Raw genomic sequence first — 21,857 nt, 5'->3', positions numbered from 1 at the left:
GTATTGCTGTGGCCCTCTTCTCACCTGCCAAAGCAGTGATTGCTGGTTGATGTAAAACTACTGGCACACCTAGTAGGAATGTGGCCAGAGACCGTTAAACTGTGAAGTTCAAAGCATTTAACAGATGTTGACAGACTTCATCAGTAGTTGCAAGTTTGTTTGGCAAGAGTGTAAATGATGTTAATTTGTATAGCTGTGCTCCACAAAAGAGCTTAATAGTTTGGCAGTTTTTGGCTCTTTTCTTAAATATTATTAATCATCTTACTCTTCTATCATCTGGAAATGTCATGAAACACAATTATACTCCAGTTCTGAAGGGCTCTCTAAAAAAAAGAATTGAAGGGAACATAATGTCTAAATAAAGAACAGTTAAAAGTCTGTTGGATGAAGCGATGCCATTTACACAGCAGAGACATTCTGCAGGTCATTATTTATTCCGTGCTGGTTTGAATAAATGATTCAAATATTGAATAAATGCTATTGTCATAATGTTCTCGTTCAGTAAAGCTGTTTGGCAGCAAGGAAGCACAGATGCTTTCATGGTGTAACAATAAGAGCAAAGCTGTATTATGCAATCTGTGCAAAAGAGCAGGTTTATTTGATATTCTCTAAAGAAAGTGAACTGTAGCCATGACAATGAAAGTGAACAGACCAAAAACAAGTAAACTGAACAACCTCGTGGGTGGACACACTTTGACAAGGTTATGTGCTGAGACAATGTGGACTGAATTTACAGTTTATTTGGTGTGCGCACATGTGTGTGCGGGGGAGAAGCCGAGCCAGAGAAAAACAGAATGAACAGAGAAGAGAAAAAACTGACCAGGTGTCCCGTGTGTGAGTAAGCCAGCACCAACAGCAGTAACGCCAGAGCAACTCCCAGCAGCTCCCAGACTGAGCGCCGCAGAGCTCTGCCAAATACGGCCCACTCACGGAGAAACCGCAACTGGTGGGACGCCTGCATGAGCAAGGACACAGAGAGAGGGAGAGCAGGGAAACAGAAAGCAAAAATATGTGTTTGGAAAAAAAAAGTTATCTTGTAATTAAATCTAATTTAGCCAAAGGACACAAATGTTTCTCCATCACAAACACGTTTGGAGCCATTTTGAGTTTGTAATATAATATGTGTGTAGAAACAGTCGTACCTTTCTCACAAAATAAGGGCGAATGCAAAAGTACCAGCAAATTAATAAAATATTGAGAAAAAGAGCTTCCTAATAAAATATGTTATGTAAGAAGTGTTTCCACATTGAGCTCCGGCTTCAGCCTACAGTTTATCAGACACTATTTTGTTCTTTACATTTAATTTAAAAGCTCTTTGCTTACTTACGCAGTTCTATAAGCATTCTTTTTGTTTCTTTTAGTCTGGAAAACTGGAAATAATACGCATTTCTTTTAAAGATGTTTACATTTTCTAAGCCAGCCTCATTCTTAGTGCGTACACACGGTCAGAGTTCTAAATTTGTACTGTAAGAAAATACAGATTCTGGGTTTATGCAAAACTTTGATTTGTGGTTTAAGCACAGTTTTGTGTATATGTTGTGTTTATGAATGTGGCCCACTGCATTGATCACTGCCAATCAAAAACAACCTAATTAATGGATTTAAACAGCCATCACAAAGCAACAACAAAAATTAAGCTTAACTGCTTCAGCTTACTTCCATTTAGATATATGGGCAGAAACTAATAAATATATTTATTAGTTTCAGATGTAGCCATTCTTGTATTTTGCTTGTTTACATTATTGTATTTTGCACAACTCTGTTGCTTGTGAAGCTCGCACACAAGAATTTCACTCACATGTGCTGTACCAATGTACCTGCACATGTGATGTGACAATAAAAAGTGATTTGATTTAGTTGTGTTTACTTTAACAACTTTAACATTCATGTTTTGCCTCTTTAAAAATAAAAAGGGCAAAAGAATATGCTTATTATTGCATATTGTTAGTTATGCTTTTTGTTCCTTCTTATTTCGCTTTGTGAGGCATCTTATCTGTCACACACTTTGAACTGTATTTATACATTTAAAGACTATTTAAACTATTGTTGACACAAAACAATTGAAAAATTGAGTTGGATACATTTTTTATTTTTTTATCCAGGCTGTACTCCAACTCTTGTCCTATGACTGTTGCCAATTCAAGGCCCATATGCCCTATGACACTGGGATAGGCTCCACCCCCCTCCAACCCTGATAAGAATAAGCAGCAGAAGATGGATAATACTGGGTTCATTTGTTAGAGTCTCAAACCTAAGCATCAGTTCTTCTCATAAGCCTAGTTTATGGTGGTGATGTCACTATAGCTTCGCCACTGCTGCTTGAGGGAACGCCGTCTTCTCTGCAGTCTCTCAGAAACTTTCGATAATCTGAAAATGTCTGCTGACACGTCAATGAAATGTCTTCTCTCTGGCAAACCACGTCACAAAAATAAGAGCTGAAACCAAAATGACACCAAATCGTGGTGCGTCCCGGTGACTGTGACGTCACTACTGTCAAATGAGTATAACACAGGCTTTAAGTTACATGTGCTGATAAATCTGAACAAACTGTCAGAGGTTAAAACACACCAAGACATTTCCTGTATTTCCATTATAGGTTATTTTATTTTGGTTAGCTTTATGAGCAGAACTTTATTTGTTTTTTCTCATTTAAAAACAAAACTTTACCTACAATGGCCTTGATGTTACAGAGATCGATTGGTAATGAAGACGTCGCAAATGTTAAATGTATACGCTCTTTATTTTCCTGCAGCTTTCAGCAAACATCGCTTCATCTTTAATAATCAACCGTGTGCTTGTTTGGGACTATTTTAGCTGTGAATTAACACAGACTTAGCTGATTAGTGAAGATTTACAACAGCAGCATTGTGTCTGTGAGAATGACTCTGTCAGCCAGAGCAACTTAACGACACACTGATGCTGTGTTTAATTATTTCAGAGATAACAAAGGAGCGCTACAGCGATAGTGATAATTGCTTCCACAGACAATAATCAAACCTATACTGAAAAAGGACAATCTTGACAAGACACAAATGAACAACTACAGGCCGATCTGAAATCTCCCATTTTTAAGTAAGATCATTGAAAAAGCAGTTTCTCAACAGCTCAGTTACTTCTTAAAACAGAATAATTGCTACGATGCCTTCCAGTCAGGTTTTAGACAGAACCACAGCACTGAAACCGCTCTGACCAAAGTGTTTAATGACATATGTCTGAATACAGACAGTGGAAAAATGTCAGTCCTAGTTTTACTGGATCTCAGTGCAGCATTTGATACAGTTGACCACAACATATTACTCAAACGACTGGAGAACTGGACAGGTCTTTCAGGAACTGTACTAAACTGGTTCAAAACATACGTAGAAAACAGGAAATACTTTGTATCAATAGGTAACTTCACATCTGAGCAGACAAGTATCACATGTGGAGTTCCCCAAGGTTCCATCTTGGGACCCCTTCTGTTTAACATCTACATGCTCCCACTGGCACAGATTATAAACAACAACAAAATAAACTATCACAGCTATGCAGATGACACACAAATATATATCACAATGTCACCAGGAGACCGAGGCCCTCTTGGTAAATGCATTGAGGAAATCAATGACTGGTTGTGCCACAATTTTCTCCAGCTAAACAAAAACAAAACTGAGGTAATAGTCTTTGGCGCCAAAGAAAAACGATTACAGGTCACCAGAGAACTTCAATCTATACACCTAAAAACCACAAACCAGGCGAGAAATTTGGGTGTAGTGATGGATGCAGACCTAAACTTAGAAAAACACATTAAGACAATAACAAAGTCAGCTTACTATCACCTCAAGAATATATCAAGGATAAAAGATCTGATGTCTCAACAGGACCTGGAAAAACTAGTCCATGCATTCATCTTTAGTAGGCTTGATTACTGTAACAGCATCTTTACAGGTCTACCTAAAAAATCAGTCAGACAACTACAGCTCATTCAGAACTCTGCTGCTCGAGTCCTCACTAAGACCAAAAAAGTGGACCACATCAGTCCAGCTCTGAGGTCCTTACACTGGCTGCCTGTCCGTCAGAGGATAGACTTTAAAGTTCTGATGCTGGTCTATAAAGCTCTGAATGGTTTAGGACCAAAATACATCAATGACCTCCTGACCCAGTATGAACCATCCAGATCCCTCAGGTCATCTGGATCCGGTCTTTTATCAGTTCCCAGAGTCAGAACCAGACACGGAGAAGCTGCATTCAGCTTTTATGCTCCTTATATCTGGAACAAACTCCCAGAAAGCCTCAGATCAGCTGAAACACTCAGTTTATTTAAATCCAGTTTGAAGACTCACCTATTCTCAGCTGCATTTGAATAAAGCACCAAATCCACACTTTAAGCTTAAATTTCAAAACTTACATTTAACTACTGATTTTATCTACTGTTCTGATTTTATCTGTTTTGATTTTATATACTGTTTTTTGTTTGTTTGTTTGTTTGTTTGTTTGTTAATTAGTTAGTTTATTTGCTTGTTTTATTCAATTTTAAATCATGCTTTTTATTTGTTCTTGTTTCTAATGTCTCTGTAAAGCACTTTGAATCACCTTGTTGTTGAATTGTGCTATACAAATAAACTTGCCTTGCCTTGCCTATTGATATTAGATTCATTTCATTGCTGCTTTTTGGTCTTAGATTGGATTTGTTGTCAATAAGAAGTCAAAATCATTACAATTGTTTTCTAAAACGTGAATAATGTTTCTTTCCTCTTCAACGCATTCCCAGATCGTTATACAAGCAAAAATGTCATAAACAACATGCAACATATTTGTAAAATTACCCTGGATTCCTCTCTTTCTTTCTTACCTTGAGTACCAGTATGAACAACAGCAAGGCAGACATGACGGTGTACATCTGAGTCTGTCTGGCCAGGGGGTAGAAATCTGTGAAGGTATCCCGAGGGTGCTTCAGGTATGATGTCCATTGCTGTTTAGCTATTATGCAGCGGCACAGGTGTATTCCGAATACAGACGCTGCTAGAGACAGTTTACAGATACCCAGGAGTCTCCAGGCTGACAGCAGGTACCTATAGCCTTCTCTGAGGAAGCCCAATATGCCCCGAACGAGGAAATACAACACCAAGGCGAGGAGGATGATCTGGAACCACAAAGTGCCATTTTAAAAATGATACTAAAGGGAAAACGAAACAGCTGTAGTTCAAGGATTCATGGTTATGGGAATGTTTACCATTAGAAGAAGCTGCAGGTCCAGCCCTGTGATTGGCCACAATGTGATAACAATGAGGTCAAAGCTGGACTGGGCACGCTCAGAGACTGGGAACTCAAACAGGAAGGAAAAGACGGCCAGCAGGTTTGTGTTTACGTTATAGAGAGAGAATTCCACAAACACGGCGCGAGTCCTATGAACATGAACACAACAAAACACGCAGTTAGTGCACATGATAAGATCAGGAGCCCACATTTAAGCTGATAACAGTATTTGGTCATTTAAATTTCTGATTTACTGGCCCCACTGATATATCGGGCTCTAACCAAGCATCAAAATATTTCACATAGTTTCGGTCAGGTATCTGTTTTGATACTTTGATACTTCGTTGAGCTGATTATGTTATAGGTTTAGTTTGTTAGAAGAATGACACTAACAATTATTGACAGGTTTACATGAAAATTCTTCCAGATGTGGGTCTTGGCCCAACTTAGAAGTGATTAACTTCTGGAATTGATCTGGGACCATAATTTTTTTTTTTGGAAGGATTTGTTTTCCAAGCGTGAGTACTTGGGGACATTTTAATGTCTTTGAGAAATTATCATCAATATATCAAAGCAGACCAGAACCAGGGCCTGAAATCATGTCCGTTGAAGGGATCTTCTGCCTTGGAGGAGGTATGTAGACTGCTCTTGTATTTTATTTATGGCAGGAAGTTTTATTTCAAATGAGAAATAAAGGGTACAAACAAAAAATGATTTGACGCAATTTTACTGAGTTATCATTCTTAGAAACAGTTGTTAAATGTTAGCCAACATTCTCAGTGCATTCAGCACTGGATTGTTTTCTGTGTCTTATTTTGATGTTTCATGTTTTACTGATTGTGCAGTGCTTTAATTACTGCAGGCTCCGGGGCAAATTGAGAAAACAGCTCATGATCTGACAGTAAACCTCCGCTCAAGATTTCTAAAGCAAAGGCCGCAGTTGTGTTAGATTCCAAACATTGTGAAATTATTAGCACAATAACATGAACCCAGTTTCTACCTTGCAAATTGCCCCTAAATTTTGGAACAACCTGGTCAATGAAATCAATGAGCATGACCTCTTTCAGGTCATATTCTCACTCCCTCACTGCCAGATGATCTCACCCTTCGCTGGACCGGAAAGCATTTGTTTTTGGTCTTGGGCAAGGTTGGCATACACACCAGATGTGCAGCATGCCAACATCCAAGTGAACTCCACGTGGGCCAGAATATGGCATGTTTAACTGTTTACTGGACTGAACCAACTGGACTTTGCAGGTCAAACTGGCTCAGCTCAGTCCACAGCCACTGGTGTGAGTACATGTTTAAAAAAATGCAAAACACTGTGCTGTCCTGAACAATACAAAGGAAAATGTGTTTTAATTATTTTGCTGTAACTCAGACTTTACATGTCCTACTGCTGTAGTCATGTCTTCACATGATCACTACCTAGAGTCGAGCCAGTGCAGCTGTTGCAGCTGCTTTAAGGAGGAGGCGGCTTCTTCCAGGCTTCTGTTCAGCTGGTGAACCACATCTCTGCTGTTATACACCCCCATCCGATCCAAACGCCACACCCTTGGAAAACGTGTGGGAGAAATTACAAAAGAGAAAGAAGTGAACAGGGGACATCAAAGAAAGCCAGATGTTAAAAACAAAACTAAGCAGAACATTAACATCCACCAGCTTGTCGTCAACCCATTTAGAATTAGATTTTGAGTTCATATCTACACCTTTTATGGATTTTTGCCTATTTGGCATAGCCAAATGGAAAAGCTCATAAGAAATCTGCAAGTCCAAAATGCATGTATGAGACTTTATCTGAAAAGTAATATCTTCCGTTTTCTCTTAGTCTATCTCTAACGCTAAACAGGTTACCAATGACCTGCAAATTAACAATAGTTAATAACTTTTAATAGCCATACAGACACAAGCAGGTTTTCAATAATTTCCTTACCAATCCGAATCCATGGCACCAAAAACTGTACTATTATCCTCTTCTTTACTTGGAGATATGACTAAGTGCTTTCCCCAGTAAGATGATGTGTTTTCTGACCTAAGAGAATCTGCTAATGGAAAAGTTTTGAAAAGATTACAATGACGTCCATCTGCATTTATTTCATCAGTTTACCCAGAAAAAAAGAATGCAATCATAAAACGCAATTCAGATAATAGTCAGGATCCTGAAATATTAAACATTATGTCTCTGACTCAGTAGTACTACTGAAGAAAGCTACACAAAGAAGCAAAAAATAGATTCAATAAGTCTGAGATGTGCTCTGTCAAAGAGCTCTGATGTAGCTCCAAACAAGTTCACATCTCAGTAAAGATAGTGGCCACAAAGAAATCTCACCCTGTGCGTCACGGATTTGTCTGAGCCTCAATGTGCCGAGTAACACGCTTCCTGTGTCTCTCAAGAGGGCAGACTCATCCAGGAGCCGTGGCAACATGGAGTCATGCAGCCACGCTAGAACATCTTCTCGGCTAAAAAAAACCCCAAAAACACAAGGAAGGTTATTTGTCCCACGCGGACAAACAGGCTGAAGAGGAACATACAGGATGGTCGTGCCCACTCAGTAAGACTTAACACTATAATAGAAGACACTCTAGAGCTGAGCACAGGTAGTTTGTGATAGAATTTCACATCTGATCTCTTTTATTTTAAAGAAAATGACAAAATCAGGTGAAATCCTGAGAGAAAATCTGCTGCCATAAAATCCTTCCTAAGACTTCTCACAGTCTTATGAGCAAGTCAGCCTTTACAAATGAGAGCAGCAACAAGGTTTTGGAAACATTAAACCACGAAAATATTCCAGCTCTAATTCATGTACATTCATACCTGCTGATGTTGTGGTACTCGGGTGTGTGTAGGGCTCGCTGCAGCTGAGTGCGCAGCCTGAGGCTGTGAGTGTCTTTGGCTGAGTCGGAATAGTTGAGAAGCACAACGACCAACAGGAAAAACATATAGACCAGAAAATTCTGAAAATAAGAGAAAAGAATTCTGTTATTGATCACCATTTAAAGATTTAAATATTGAAAGGAGACTCCAGCATCATCTCTCTCTAACCCACTATATTCTCTTCTTCACTGACCTTCAGCATCGTGTGCAGCATGTGGACCTTGCGGGCCTGGTGTCGGGCCTGAGACAGAGCAAAGCCCTGTGGAGGTCTCACCCTCGGTACCCGCTGGACCACTCTCTCCACCCTGGGGAACTCCACCAGCACATCCTGGTCCTCAGGACGCAGCCGGCGCACACACAGTGCGTAGTAAACTGCTTCACACAGCACCTGTGGGGCACATGGCAGATAACTTGTTATGCTAGGCAACCAATTTCAAAGTCCAGAATTTTGATGTTGCATTTACTCAACCCAAAGTCAAATGTGTGGTCCAAATCGATCCACTCTAAGGAACATTGGACAACCTACTATTAACACAACAACAGCCAGATGGCAATTTAGTGAAAATGGGTGTCTGAGACATTGAAAATATAGAAAAATCTTGTGGGAACAATCAACTTGTCCTTTCTGAACTCATCTCAAACATTTTAAGGGTCCAAAGTGGTGCAATAATACATTCTCTAACCCTGCTTTAAGTGTGTTTTTGACACTTAATGGTACTGTAACAACATAACATTATCAGGTTCTGAAGATGGTGTGGTGAATGTATGCCTTTTTAGATTCACAGCAGATATATGAAACAGCCTCAAGCAGCCAAACTGGCTCTAAAAGCGAATCAATCCCCATAGACGCCCACGTTAAAACCCCCAACATTACTGAAGCAAGAAAAAATGTTTAAAACATCTTTAAATACTCTAAAGTTAAGGACATGCGTGCTTTGACTAACACGTCCAAATAAAGTACTTCTGGATCAAGAAAAAAACCAAGACAGCAGTGAGCAAAACACTAAAAATGAGATTTCACAAAGGACTCTTCAAAATAATGGCTGATGTCATGGTGACCACATCTGTCTTTTATACAGTGTATGAGCTGCTGTCTTCATTTAGGGGCACTGTATCTTGTCACTTCACTTTAATTCAATTGATATAGGCCCAAATGACAACAAGAGTTTTATATTGTAAGTTAAAGAACATACAATAATACAGAGAAAACCCCAACAATCAAACAACTCCAGTGACTTGGCATGTACAATGGGGCAAAAAAGTATTTAGTCAGCCACCGATTGTGCAAGTTCCCCCACCTAAAATGATGACAGAGGTCAGTAATTTGCACCAGAGGTACACTTCAACTGTGAGAGACAGAATGTGAAAAAAAAATCCATGAATCCACATGGTAGGATTTGTAAAGAATTTATTCGTAAATCAGGGTGGAAAATAAGTATTTGGTCAATAACAAAAATACAACTCAATACTTTGTAACATAACCTTTGTTGGCAATAACAGAGGTCAAACGTTTACTATAGGTCTTTACCAGGTTTGCACACACAGTAGCTGGTATTTTGGCCCATTCCTCCATGCAGATCTTCTCGAGAGCAGTGATGTTTTGGGGCTGTCGCCGAGCAACACGGACTTTCAACTCCCGCCACAGATTTTCTATGGGGTTGAGGTCTGGAGACTGGCTAGGCCACTCCAGGACTTTCAAATGCTTCTTACGGAGCCACTCCTTTGTTGCCCGGGCGGTGTGTTTTGGATCATTGTCATGTTGGAAGACCCAGCCTCGTTTCATCTTCAAAGTTCTCACTGATGGAAGGAGGTTTTGGCTCAAAATCTCACGATACATGGCCCCATTCATTCTGTCCTTAACACGGATCAGTCGTCCTGTCCCCTTGGCAGAAAAACAGCCCCATAGCATGATGTTTCCACCCCCATGCTTCACAGTAGGTATGGTGTTCTTGGGATGCAACTCAGTATTCTTCCTCCTCCAAACACGACGAGTTGAGTTTATACCAAAAAGTTCTACTTTGGTTTCATCTGACCACATGACATTCTCCCAATCCTCTGCTGTATCATCCATGTGCTCTCTGGCAGACTTCAGATGGGCCTGGACATGCACTGGCTTCAGCAGCGGAACACGTCTGGCACTGCGGGATTTGATTCCCTGCCGTTGTAGTGTGTTACTGATGGTGACCTTTGTTACTTTGGTCCCAGCTCTCTGCAGGTCATTCACCAGGTCCCCCCGTGTGGTTCTGGGATCTTTGCTCACCGTTCTCATGATCATTTTGACCCCACGGGATGAGATCTTGCGTGGAGCCCCAGATCGAGGGAGATTATCAGTGGTCTTGTATGTCTTCCATTTTCTGATGATTGCTCCCACAGTTGATTTTTTCACACCAAGCTGCTTGCCTATTGTAGATTCACTCTTCCCAGTCTGGTGCAGGTCTACAATACTTTTCCTGGTGTCCTTCGAAAGCTCTTTGGTCTTGGCCATGGCGGAGTTTGGAGTCTGACTGTTTGAGGCTGTGGACAGGTGTCTTTTATACAGATGATGAGTTCAAACAGGTGCCATTCATACAGGTAACGAGTGGGGGACAGAAAAGCTTCTTACAGAAGACGTTACAGGTCTGTGAGAGCCAGAGATTTTCCTTGTTTGAGGTGACCAAATACTTATTTTCCACCCTGATTTACGAATAAATTCTTTACAAATCCTACCATGTGGATTCATGGATTTTTTTTTCACATTCTGTCTCTCACAGTTGAAGTGTACCTCTGGTGCAAATTACTGACCTCTGTCATCATTTTAAGTGGGGGAACTTGCACAATCGGTGGCTGACTAAATACTTTTTTGCCCCACTGTAGTTGGGAAAAAATGGGAAGAAAGAAACTCTTAACAGGAAGAAACCTCTGGAAAAACCAGGGAGAGGCTGAGACAGGACAAAAGACACACTATGAAATCTTTGCAAAACCACGTGTCTTTACCTTAATTGGCTCCAACAGTAGAAATGAGCAGAAGAAACTAGCAAAGCAGGAGATTAACCACATCATGGCAACATTCTGACTGAACCCATAGCCAGCCCAAACTGAAACACCATTGGCCAGAGCGATTCCTGCCCAGCTGCCCCACATGGCAGCACGTCCACACCAAGGTGGAAACCGTCTTGGACGACACACATCTGTTACAACTGTGAAAAGAAGAATACGGTGCCAAAGACAAAACAAATACAAATCATCAGGCACTGAAAACTTTAGGAAGTATTTAAGCGTAAAACTACTTAACTGAAAAAAACGAGCATTTTAATGATCCTTTTAGACTCTTTGAAGGTTATTTTGCACTTTGCAAAAGAAAGCAGAGTTCTTGGAGACTTTGAGTCTTCAAGGACTTCAAAGTCTTTTCGATTAGTAACGTAATTAGTAAATATATCAAGTTTCCAGAGAAAGAATAAATGACATTGTAAGTTTGATGCCTTTTCAATTTACCTTTTCTATCGCAACCAAGGACATATGTCACTTATTAAACATTGAGACTGCAAAACGAAAGCACAATGCACACACACGCTGGTTTCACATCAAAGCACAACTATAAAGGCTCAGTCACACATCTGGCAGTACAAGACTGATTACTCTGTGAAAGTAACAGCCTTTTTTCTTTTTAAGAGTAATCACCAAACTTTGCTTTACCTAATGAGAGTTATAAGCCTTCTAAAACCCTTGGATAGGTGATTTATGTGTCCTCTCTTACTAATCTAAACAAAGAGACAGCAGGAAACTTTAAAAATAGAACATCTATGGGGGCAAATAACATCTGGATGGTCTTTTAAAGGGACAGTTCAAATCAAAATGTAAAAATCAAATCTGCATATTTTTCCCTGGGCTGTAGTACTATTTATTATAAAAGTCTGCCTTCTCTTAATTTCTATTTTACAAGTCAGTATTTTACAAATAAAATATTTAATTTTGAGAATAATTTTCTGAATAAACTATGAATCTTTAAAATTTGGTGAGACTGTTTAGTGCATTCCTAATTGTAATTCTTCAAAGTTTAATCAGTAAATTTGAATTTTACTAGATAATTCAAACTGCCTGCACACACACCTGTGTTTGAGGTGAAGGCTGTCTTTGGTGGGTCCCGCCTCACAGATTCCAGAAGAAGAGGGTCATTCAGCTTTGTCAGGAGAATCACTTCAGTCTTATCTTCAAAAATGCTCGACCTGCGACACAAACAGTGGCAACACAAAATCAAGCGAATCTACACAGGTCTCAAATGATTCTGGGGAATTCCTTGTCCAGAATATAACTTACAGGTCAGCCATCTCGCTTTCATCTGCCTGAGGAAAGAAGTTCTGTCCGTCTGCCAGTATGTGCTTGATCAGATCTTCATCTATAAGAAGACAGTGTGAAACTGGATCATCATACACATTCATTAAATTCAGTCACTAAACGAACTCGCTGCCATGTCTTTCTGGGGTTTCTGAAATGTAACGTGTTAACTTTTCTCAGTTATTAACATGGTCATAACCGATCCAACTACTCAGCTATGACAGAAAACCGCTACTGAAGATGCGCTCTATGATTACAGACACAATTTGTGTAATTCTGCCTCTCTGCACTACCTCCGAGGATTTTAAACCAAACAATCAATCTGTGATTGAAGTGACTTTAATCTTTAATTCAAGGGGCTTTAAAGAAGATTTGCATGAACTATTCAGGAATTACAGCAATTTTTACAAGAGTCAAAAAAGAGTCAAAAAGAAGCAGTTTCATGGCCTGTTTTCTTGTTATTTCATGACAAATCAAGCAGAATATCTTGAAGCTGATTCAAAGCATTGAATTGGTATTTTGTAGTTTTTCAGTGTAATGTTGAAATGTAATGTTTCTACTTCCTTTAGGGTCTGTATGATCCTCCTTTGTTGCACCAAACCTCTTCATATGCTTCTCCTGAGGCCTCTTTTCCCCTTGTTTGGCAGCTCCATATTCATACATCATACACACACATTTTTCTAGTATATCCACTGTCCCTCCTCTGTACATGTCCAAATCTTAGCCTTGCTTCTCTAATTTTGTCTAGGTGGCTGCAGTAAAACCCCGGCAGAGCATCACAGTGGAGGAAGTACAGTCCCTCGCTATAACGCGGTTCACTTTTCGTGGCCTCGCTGTTTCGCAGATTTTTTATTTGTGGAATTTTGCATGTTTTTGGGTTGTTGGTTTTTTTAACAGCGCATTGTGTTCTGCATCCTGTTTGGCTGTGGACCATTGTCAATTAATCTCCTCCGTGCCGTGTCACCTGTACAGTACAGAATGTGTTCAGCTTGTCAAATTTACATAAATCTTCGATCCCTAGCAGTGTGACTCTGAAGTGCTGAAACTGAAACTGTGCTCTGAAGTGAGAAACAAAACAGTCAGATAAGTCAAACTTTACTGAACTCATTCTTCTTGCTTCCTCTACTTCTGTACCATTGAATCATTAATGTTGCATTCTCTGGCAGCTGCTCTATTAACATGTTCTGGACCTGAAAACAGGGTTTGATCTTTGTTTTCATTCTATAATACTGGACTTATTTTTCTATGAAGGTTTGAGCTTCTTGTTTAAACAAGAGAGAAAAGTGTGAAAATGTTCATGCCTGTCTGAGAAAACTGTCTAAAGTGTGTAGTGACTAGTGAGGGATTTTACAGCCTTAAAACTTCTATAATAATTGTAAAAAATAAAGTTGGCTACTTTAATTTCACCTATCACAGGTTATTTTTAGAGCGTAACTCCCGCGATAAATGAGGGACCACTGTACCGCATTTGGTGATGTCCACTGATTCTTGATGTCAACTAAAGTGCTTTTATTCAACAATCAAAAACACTCCTTGTGTTTTAAAATTATGTTCTAATTTCTTAAATAAAAACTATTGCATTACTTTTCCTAAATCCCTTGAATTCAAACTGAAAGTCCGCAGTTCAATCTCATCTTCATTTTTTGGGCATAAAATCCACTGTGGTGTGATGCAAAGACAAACCACCAAAATAACTTACTGTCCAAAAACAGTTAGACTATATGAAAATAAATGAATGATTATTTATTGTGCATTTTGTGTGTAGTTTATTTTCCTAAAAAGAAATGAAAAACAAAAAAGATGAATCTGACATTACTACTATAGTTTTTAATGCAATATTTGCTTTTATAGCCTTATTGTTTGTCTTTCTTTAGATTTTCTGCAGATATTGCTGTACATTTAATTCCACAACATTCATCAAGTGAAAATCTGCTTTCATCACATTTAGCTCAGGCCATTATGAGACACTGCATACAACTTCTAACGATCTGTTGTCCATTTATGGCCTTTTTAAGAAAACTAAATTCAGTGTTTCTGAAGTGTTTTCGCAAATATCCCACTTTTGCTCAGAAAACGTTTGATTTAATACTGCAGCCTGTTTGCTTCAGTTACCTGAAGAGGTGAAATATTTGTTGCGTTGCTCGGCGCCTTCTTCATCATCAGGGTTAAAGGCCATGTCCACACCGAGGTGCCTGCTGCCCTGACCCCTCTTCAGCCTGGGCATTCCTGCCCCGTGCCCAGCGCCTCCAACCACCGAAGTGTCACTCAGCAGCTCTGGCCAGTCCCTGTCCTCTGTCTCCTCCTCTACCATGTCCCAGCTCTCCTCACTAAAATGCACAATGAGTAATGTTTGTGACTCAGACCAACTTTAGCAAATAATTCATTTGCTCTGAAGGTCATTCCAACAAAACAAGTTTGTCAGAGAAGAATAACGTTGTTGTCATTATTCTGATAAAATTGTTGCTTTCGAATTTAGAGTTGTTTGGTGAAGAAAATGTTTCGCTCACTTCAAATTCAAAAGATAGTTATTGTTAAAAAAAAACGTATATTTTTTTAAACTTTCACATCTCTTGCAGATCACATAAGATGAGCCATTTCCACTTTATTCGTTGATTCTCACAGCTTGCTATTCCACTACATCTGTTTTCCAACAAACAGGTCGTTACCTGAAATAAATATGCTTACCTTTTAGTTGATGGAGTGGGCAAGTCCACGTTGGTCTCCTCTGAGTTGGTCTGAGGAAACAGAGATGATGGATGGAGAGAGAGACAAACATTAATGACCTGAAAAGGTGAAAGTAGAATCTTTCCCAAATGTGACTTTTAAACCCCGTGTTTTCGTGACAGACTTTACCTCGCCATTAAAAAAGAGGAAGGAACTTCCAGCCATGGAGTTGTCCAGGAAGTCATCGATCTCCACTGACTCCTGGTCCACTTGTTGTGGCACCTGCTCCACGGTCACACACTATTGTTTACAGATACACAATGACAGAGGAAATATTCTGCTTTATCCAGGGCCTTTGAAAGACAAGAAAGCTTGATCATATATCACATTTGGTAAGGTTTGGGTTACCTTGCTGCGGCTCATTCTGAACAGCGTGAAAACAAGCAAGTAGAGAGGGTAGACGATCAGACAGGTGACCACGCCTGCTGCCACTGTCTCGCCGTTTAATGATGAAGACCTTGACACAGCCCTCGGGCTGAAGGACATGATTGCATTCATTAGAAGTTGCATGGTGGGAATTTACAAAGAGAGACAGACAAGACAAAAAAACCCCGTCACACCCATTCACGCACCCGTATCGCTTGTCCACCACAATGCTGTACCACAGAGTGTTGGCCAACAGGAAGAGCTGGAGTAACAAAGCACAGCACGTGGCTCTCTGCAGGCGGGTGAACGGGCTCCGGGTGGGCCTCTCCCACAGCGAAACCCACAGGTGACTCTCACACAGTGCCCTCTGTAGCTCATACCGCAGGAGGCGAGGCAGCTGAAGAAGCACAGCCTCCTCTGGGAGCAAAAAATAGAAAGCGAACAAGCTTGCATTATGCATCAAGCAGTTGTTTTGCTACACTCAATCTTTAATTATTTAATTACACGCCACCTAATCGCAGTTCCTTACCTGAAGCCTCCACCTCCATCTCCACCTGTCCATGAGTTCTCTCGTTGTCCACTGACAGCCAGTCTTCCACCAGGAAATAGTGGCTGCTTCCTGTCTGCAAGTCTTTTACCAAGACATACTGTAGCTTCCATGCTGGAGACAGACCTGAAGAAGGGGCAGCAAATAATGGTTAAATGATGGATAAACATTAATATACAGACTCTGCTTGGGCTCCTTCTGTTGTGTGTCTCTTTACCTTTATTGTCATGCCAAATACGTATTTTCCAGACATTGCCCAAGCTGGTGTCTGTCGCAATATGAAAGATGTCGAGTGCATTGCGGGCAAAAGCCCCTCTGCTGTCGAGATGGCGATGTCCGCTACGGCTTTCACGCCCATATAAACTGATTCCCACGTGAGCCGTGGTGCCTGGATGGAAGAGAGAGGCAGTTTGCATGAATTCTCTTCATTTCTTGATGTAGGAATTGATTTTATTGAGTTTAAAATTTGAAGCTGAACTGTTATGATTTGCCTTATTTTCTGTCATACACACACTGTTACAGTGACACATGACGCTCATATTGAACATATTGGCAAAGTTTCAAAAATGACGTCAAAACGACATCTACCTGTTACGTCGTTTTATCTCACCTGCCCCTTGGTTCCAGCCAGTTTTCACCTGGACCTCATACTTAAAGAGTCCATCTCGGCCACAGAGTGGAACCACACCAGCACGCCGTAGATCCAGCTGGTCCAACTTGTGTAAGATAGCCGCTGCTACAATATAGCATATTAAGCCCAATAGACACACCAACAGCACGACCAGGCTTGGTGCCCCTGAACGCTCCTGAAGGAGGGGGGAAATGGTTTAAGTGGTTTTGTTTATTTAGTGCACATCCACAAATTGTGACTGGTATTTAGTGAGATACTGACTGGCAGTTTAAAACTGATGGCATTGGTTGGCACAAACAGGCCTGCGGCGAAGGATGTGAGGTGCTTGGTACGGCAAACCGCCCTGCTGGCGTTGGTCTCTGCTAATGGCACCATGCCATCTGTCCGCCACTGCTTTTCACTCTCACTGAAGTACTGACACAGAGAAGCAAACACCCCGACCTCCAGACGAACATCCACGGGCAGAGACTCAGAGCTGCAGGGCGTACTCACGTTGATGAAGTAGTCCAGAGTGGTGTCGTAGGTCCTATTTAGCAACAGTGACATTTTTGGAGATAAACAGGAGACAAGGACAGGAGATGTCAGCCATAGCAAAGTTACTGCATATTTAATGCGCACTGTATTATAACGCTGCAAATGAACGGAGTTCTTACTCTGGTGACAGGAAGAAGGTGTAGTCCCTGTGGTCAAGATCTTGCCCGCTGGTCATATTGAGAGTGATACGTTTTGTGTCTGTGCAGTTGAACTCATTGGGTTGTTCGTGGGAATGGAGGTAGGCGGTGATGAATGGCTCCTCTTTGTCATTCTTTTCTCTTTCATACTTTTCTTTTAAATCTAGAAAAGAAATGAAAATAATGACAGTAACACCAACACAAAAATACACAGTCAGTAAAGAAACAAACAAAGACACAATTTACATTTAGAAGTACAAACTTAGTCACCAAATGACAAGACCAGACAGCTTTACAATATACAAAATGAACTCAAGTTCACTCGCCCTGTTATTTCATCTATATAAAGTACATAATTTTATTGTCTGGCCATTGACATAGCTGTATGTTCGCAAACCCATTCAGAATCCATACCGAGGCATTCATATGCTGCAGTTAAGTACTGCACAGAGTCACAATTATATATTTCTGGCAATATAATAACATATGTATCTTTTAATTTGAACTATAATAGATGCTAAAAACAACACGAAATCCTTTTTTTCATTCATTCCTAAAGAAAAAAAATGCTAAATTCCAGTTACTTGGACAATAAATATACATTTAAAACACCTCCAAATGATTATTAGCTTAATCATCAAGCAGCTCAGACTGAGCAGTGTGGAGACAAAGTCAGAGAGGCAAGGCTGACACGGTCTGAAGATGCACAAAGGAGGACAGTCAATGTATTGGACAAATCAGGAGGAAAAGAGGAAGACCACAGAAAAGATTCATGGTTATAGTGAAGGAGGACATGCAGAGGATTGATGTGACAGAGGAGGATGCTAGGGACAGGGTGAGGTGGAGGCAGATGATCTGCTGTGGCATCAAATAAGGGGACAAACCAAAAGAACGAAACCAAGAGATCAAGCATATTTTTGTATTAAAGAAATTAATTTGCTCAGTTCTACCTACTAATGTTTGTGATAAATGTGAGTGCTCACCTTGGATGGTGAAGTTGAGCTGCACAAACATTCCTGCCTGTCTGTTGCTGTTTCCTGCGCTGACCCTAACGATGACAGAGTCACAGTGGCTGATGTTAACGGCCCCCGCTGTGGGTACTCCTCCAGTACCAGAACCTTCAGAACCCAGCTCTCCAATGCTACTATTGTTAATGGCAACTGTGATGGCCAGACTATCATCAAGACCAGAGATTGGGATCTGGGTTCCATTTTCAGTGCGAAACTCCATGGATGCCACCTCGGTAGAGATGGTGTAGTTGGCAACATAGTTGAAGGGGAACGGGTTGGACTCCACCTGGATGGAAAAAGTTAATAAAGTCAGTAAAAGTGAACGTGAGGATCTTTTATCTGAAAACAGAATTTGAAAAAGACCAAAGAGAAGGACACAGTTCAGGCAAACTCTTTCAGTGAATGTGCTGATGACAGACTTCGGCACAAACAGCTTTCACGCTGCCAAGTTCTTTGACAGCCATCTAAGGAGAAGGTTCAAAAGAAGAATTTTGTACTTGACTCAGACGTTTCTGCTCTTTTAAGTGTTTTCTGATGTTCAAAGAGTGATGTCAGTGTATGTACAAGTAATCCCTGTAGGGCCAAAAGCTCGGACCTCAGAAAGCTGCTTGAGTTTTATTCTACTCGAGAGTCTGGTTGACAATAACATGAACAAACCTGAAAAAGTAGCTGCATGATGCTTTTTCCAGCAGCAGCTCTGCCCAGACTTTTATTGAAAGCTCGGGGGATGGAGAACAGCTGGCACTCTGGTAATATGAAGAGAGAGGAAATTAAACACTGTCATCATGCACATGATTCTTCACAGTTACAGTTTATAATGTCCAACTTTCTGCAGTTTATAGTGAAAAATTCCAACCTGAGACACTAAATGCACAAACAAACCTGGACTGTTGTTGCCATGGTAGCAGAGGAGACTCTGGGGGTCTGCCAGTTTTCCCGTAGCAGCTATCTCAGCTCCCCTCAGAACGAGAGGCTCCTCGTTGAGTACGCGGCCGTGCATGAGGATCAACATGAGCACCGAGGACAGACTGTAAGCCTTTGCTGCCACACGCAGAGGGTGTGGCTCCAGTGTGTCTAACACGGCGTTTCCATACTCTTCACCAGAGGAAGAAGGGGTTGAGATGGACGGGGGTGAGGGGGAATCCAAATAAGCATGGAGGTACGAGTAGGAAGCTGACTGACTGACTTGATGGATCAGATCACCTTGTAAAAAAAGGAGAAAATATGACATACGATAAATTAAAAAAAATAAATAAAAAGACCAAACTTAACTAGTTTGTTCTTGAACTGTTGGTGCGCACAGTATTGGTGACTGCTCATTTATTTAAGGAAAAATAAAATCATAAATAGATTTTTGAGAGCAGATTCATTCAGTTATGTAATCTACTCAACAACACCACTTACTAGAATTTGGAAGCGTTGTGTTAGTGAGCATTACACAGCTCTAGTTTAGCTGAATTTACACAAATTCACTGCTTTTAGACCAATAAATAAACCAATTTTTAGTTCCTTTATAGATCACCTATTTTATTTAGTCATAAGTAAGAGCAGTTAGAAAGCTATATCCTCAACTTAACAAAAAATACACAAAGATATCTGACTGGGTAGAAGTTCCTAATTAGTGTTGCAGTTAGAGCCTCATGTAGAAATGAGCAACACTGTCCTAATAATGCATTTACAGTGACACAGCAGTTTCGTTCTTACCCATGATGTTCAGGATGTTGTCAGCTATTTCAGTCGGAGTGACGACGCCCTGCTTGGTGTCTGTCTGCAGAATGTCCAGCATGGACTCCAGCTTGTTCAGAGTGCTGTTCTGACACTCCTCACAGATGAACTCTCGACTTACCGCCTGGAAAAAAGATGCATGCACATTCACTCGTAACTGATTTGTTTGTATTCTTGGCTCTCCTCTTCTGTTAATAGCCTTAATAATTTCCTTTAAAAATGACCCCGTTTTCTCTCATCCTGCTCACCGTGCACTGTGCAAGAGCAGCGGAGGTCTGCTGGATATCGCTCACAGTTGTCAGATCCAGAGCAGTCAGAGCTCTTGTGATGTTGCTGCGGACTCTGACTCTATGATTGCGCTCATCTTGGGATACGCGTGACGACCGACTGGTCTGCTCATACTGGAAGAAAGTAAATGCCGATATAATTACTCCTCATGTGTTATCAGCTGTTGTGTGACTTGACAAATGATTGCATTAATCGCTGTTTTATGGCTAGGCCTCTCTTACCTCATTTAGGACTGTAATAAGAACCAATGATAACTCTCTGACCCTCTGGGAATCTCCCTGCTCCAGCAGCTTTTTGAGTTTGCTGTCTGTCAGATCAGAAAGCCAGTGGGGAAGACTGCTGTATCCAGAAGGTGGATCTGGCAGTACAACCTCAATGGTCCTGGACACAAACAGGAAAAAAAACAACTGAATATAGAATTTGAAACTTCACTATATGCACGTGGAACAGCAGTCACTGGTGAACAAGAAGAGCAACAATAACAGTCATGTTGCTTCTAGATGCCATGAAACTCAACAACTGAGCAAATACCTTGGGGATTGTAGTGATTCCTTGAAACATTTCAGTAATATAACACCATGGTAGCTAAAAGTGACTCAAAAAGATTCAGACTGAAATCTCCTCATAAGTGAACTAAACCGAGTAAAGTAGAGTTACTTGTTAAGAGGCATGATGGCAGCTCCCTGGTGGTCCTCCACTGTGATGTACACGTATACATGATGTTGGGCTATGCTGAAACCTGGAGGCAGGAAGGCCGAGTGCTCTGGACTGCTTCCTTTGTACACGCAAAAGTCCTCACAGTATTCTTCTTTGCAGCGTGTCACTAGCAGACTGTACAGCAATGTAGTTTCAGAGTCACCCAGATCACTGTAACCTAAAGGGTTAAAATCAATGCAGGGTCAAAAGACAACAATCCCTATAAAGGATATGATAATTAAAAAGATTTAAGTCACATTTCCTTCTTCCTACCAGAGCAGTTGAAGTGTACGCGGTCCAGCAGTGTGCGTATCCTCCTGCCTTCACCATCAAGATCCGCGTAGGCCACTCCTGCCTCCCCTCCAGCTCTCAGGTGACATTCCCCACCAGCCGGGGCCTTGTTGTGATGCAGTGTGATAGAAGCAGCGCCCTCGCCATTTAAGCTGCTGTCAGTCACATGCAGGGTGAAGACATAGGAATCATTATGCCGCAGGACCCCCTGCCGTAGCACCAGATTCATACCGTCGCTTCCTGTCGTGGTGGAGGAGGAGTCTAGGACCAGAGTCTCATTCTTTAGCGTCATGGCACTCCAGCGCTAAGACAGAGAAGGAAAACAGCCTATAACTCTCTGCTCTTGATATTAGTGACATCAGTGATATCAGTGACACCAGTGTGCTTTTTCCTGCTTGAGTTGCAGTTGAAAAGATGAGTTGGGAATAAAAGGCACGCCATTATAAAACAGTTTGACAGTTGGCCGGATAATCAGATGAAAATTTTC

The 21,857-nt window shown here is 40.9% G+C and overlaps 1 protein-coding gene across 2 annotated transcripts in view; it reads right to left on the bottom strand.

Annotated features, from left to right (window-relative positions):
* The window catches only part of pkd1a (polycystic kidney disease 1a), a 92,206-nt gene that overhangs the window by 5,431 nt on the left and 64,918 nt on the right, over positions 1 to 21,857 (bottom strand). The window contains exons 26-54 of one of the 2 annotated variants that reach the window (XM_085460039.1): positions 21,353 to 21,674; positions 21,041 to 21,257; positions 20,605 to 20,764; positions 20,344 to 20,496; positions 20,075 to 20,219; positions 19,253 to 19,573; positions 19,028 to 19,116; positions 18,344 to 18,656; positions 17,343 to 17,523; positions 16,951 to 17,215; positions 16,669 to 16,864; positions 16,276 to 16,446; positions 16,041 to 16,184; positions 15,718 to 15,928; positions 15,494 to 15,620; positions 15,275 to 15,385; positions 15,107 to 15,156; positions 14,534 to 14,748; positions 12,404 to 12,482; positions 12,197 to 12,312; positions 11,084 to 11,286; positions 8,304 to 8,498; positions 8,051 to 8,190; positions 7,565 to 7,695; positions 7,169 to 7,280; positions 6,664 to 6,789; positions 5,213 to 5,384; positions 4,832 to 5,122; positions 821 to 955 (exon numbers count right to left, since the gene is read on the bottom strand). In XM_085460039.1, coding sequence (XP_085316165.1) covers positions 821 to 955; positions 4,832 to 5,122; positions 5,213 to 5,384; positions 6,664 to 6,789; positions 7,169 to 7,280; positions 7,565 to 7,695; positions 8,051 to 8,190; positions 8,304 to 8,498; positions 11,084 to 11,286; positions 12,197 to 12,312; positions 12,404 to 12,482; positions 14,534 to 14,748; positions 15,107 to 15,156; positions 15,275 to 15,385; positions 15,494 to 15,620; positions 15,718 to 15,928; positions 16,041 to 16,184; positions 16,276 to 16,446; positions 16,669 to 16,864; positions 16,951 to 17,215; positions 17,343 to 17,523; positions 18,344 to 18,656; positions 19,028 to 19,116; positions 19,253 to 19,573; positions 20,075 to 20,219; positions 20,344 to 20,496; positions 20,605 to 20,764; positions 21,041 to 21,257; positions 21,353 to 21,674 — 5,091 coding nt within the window. The remainder of the gene's footprint in view (positions 1 to 820; positions 956 to 4,831; positions 5,123 to 5,212; positions 5,385 to 6,663; positions 6,790 to 7,168; positions 7,281 to 7,564; positions 7,696 to 8,050; positions 8,191 to 8,303; positions 8,499 to 11,083; positions 11,287 to 12,196; positions 12,313 to 12,403; positions 12,483 to 14,533; positions 14,749 to 15,106; positions 15,157 to 15,274; positions 15,386 to 15,493; positions 15,621 to 15,717; positions 15,929 to 16,040; positions 16,185 to 16,275; positions 16,447 to 16,668; positions 16,865 to 16,950; positions 17,216 to 17,342; positions 17,524 to 18,343; positions 18,657 to 19,027; positions 19,117 to 19,252; positions 19,574 to 20,074; positions 20,220 to 20,343; positions 20,497 to 20,604; positions 20,765 to 21,040; positions 21,258 to 21,352; positions 21,675 to 21,857) is intronic. The other variant, XM_085460040.1, reaches the window with a different exon arrangement.

This window comes from Copadichromis virginalis, linkage group LG6 (assembly GCF_057382275.1).
Source record: "Copadichromis virginalis isolate Kocher_CV1m ecotype Utaka linkage group LG6, C_Virginalis_male_GT1.1, whole genome shotgun sequence".
In the NCBI taxonomy this organism is placed as follows: domain Eukaryota; kingdom Metazoa; phylum Chordata; class Actinopteri; order Cichliformes; family Cichlidae; genus Copadichromis; species Copadichromis virginalis.
Note: the sequence above shows the minus strand (reverse complement) of the source record. Positions and strands in the feature narration are given on the sequence as shown.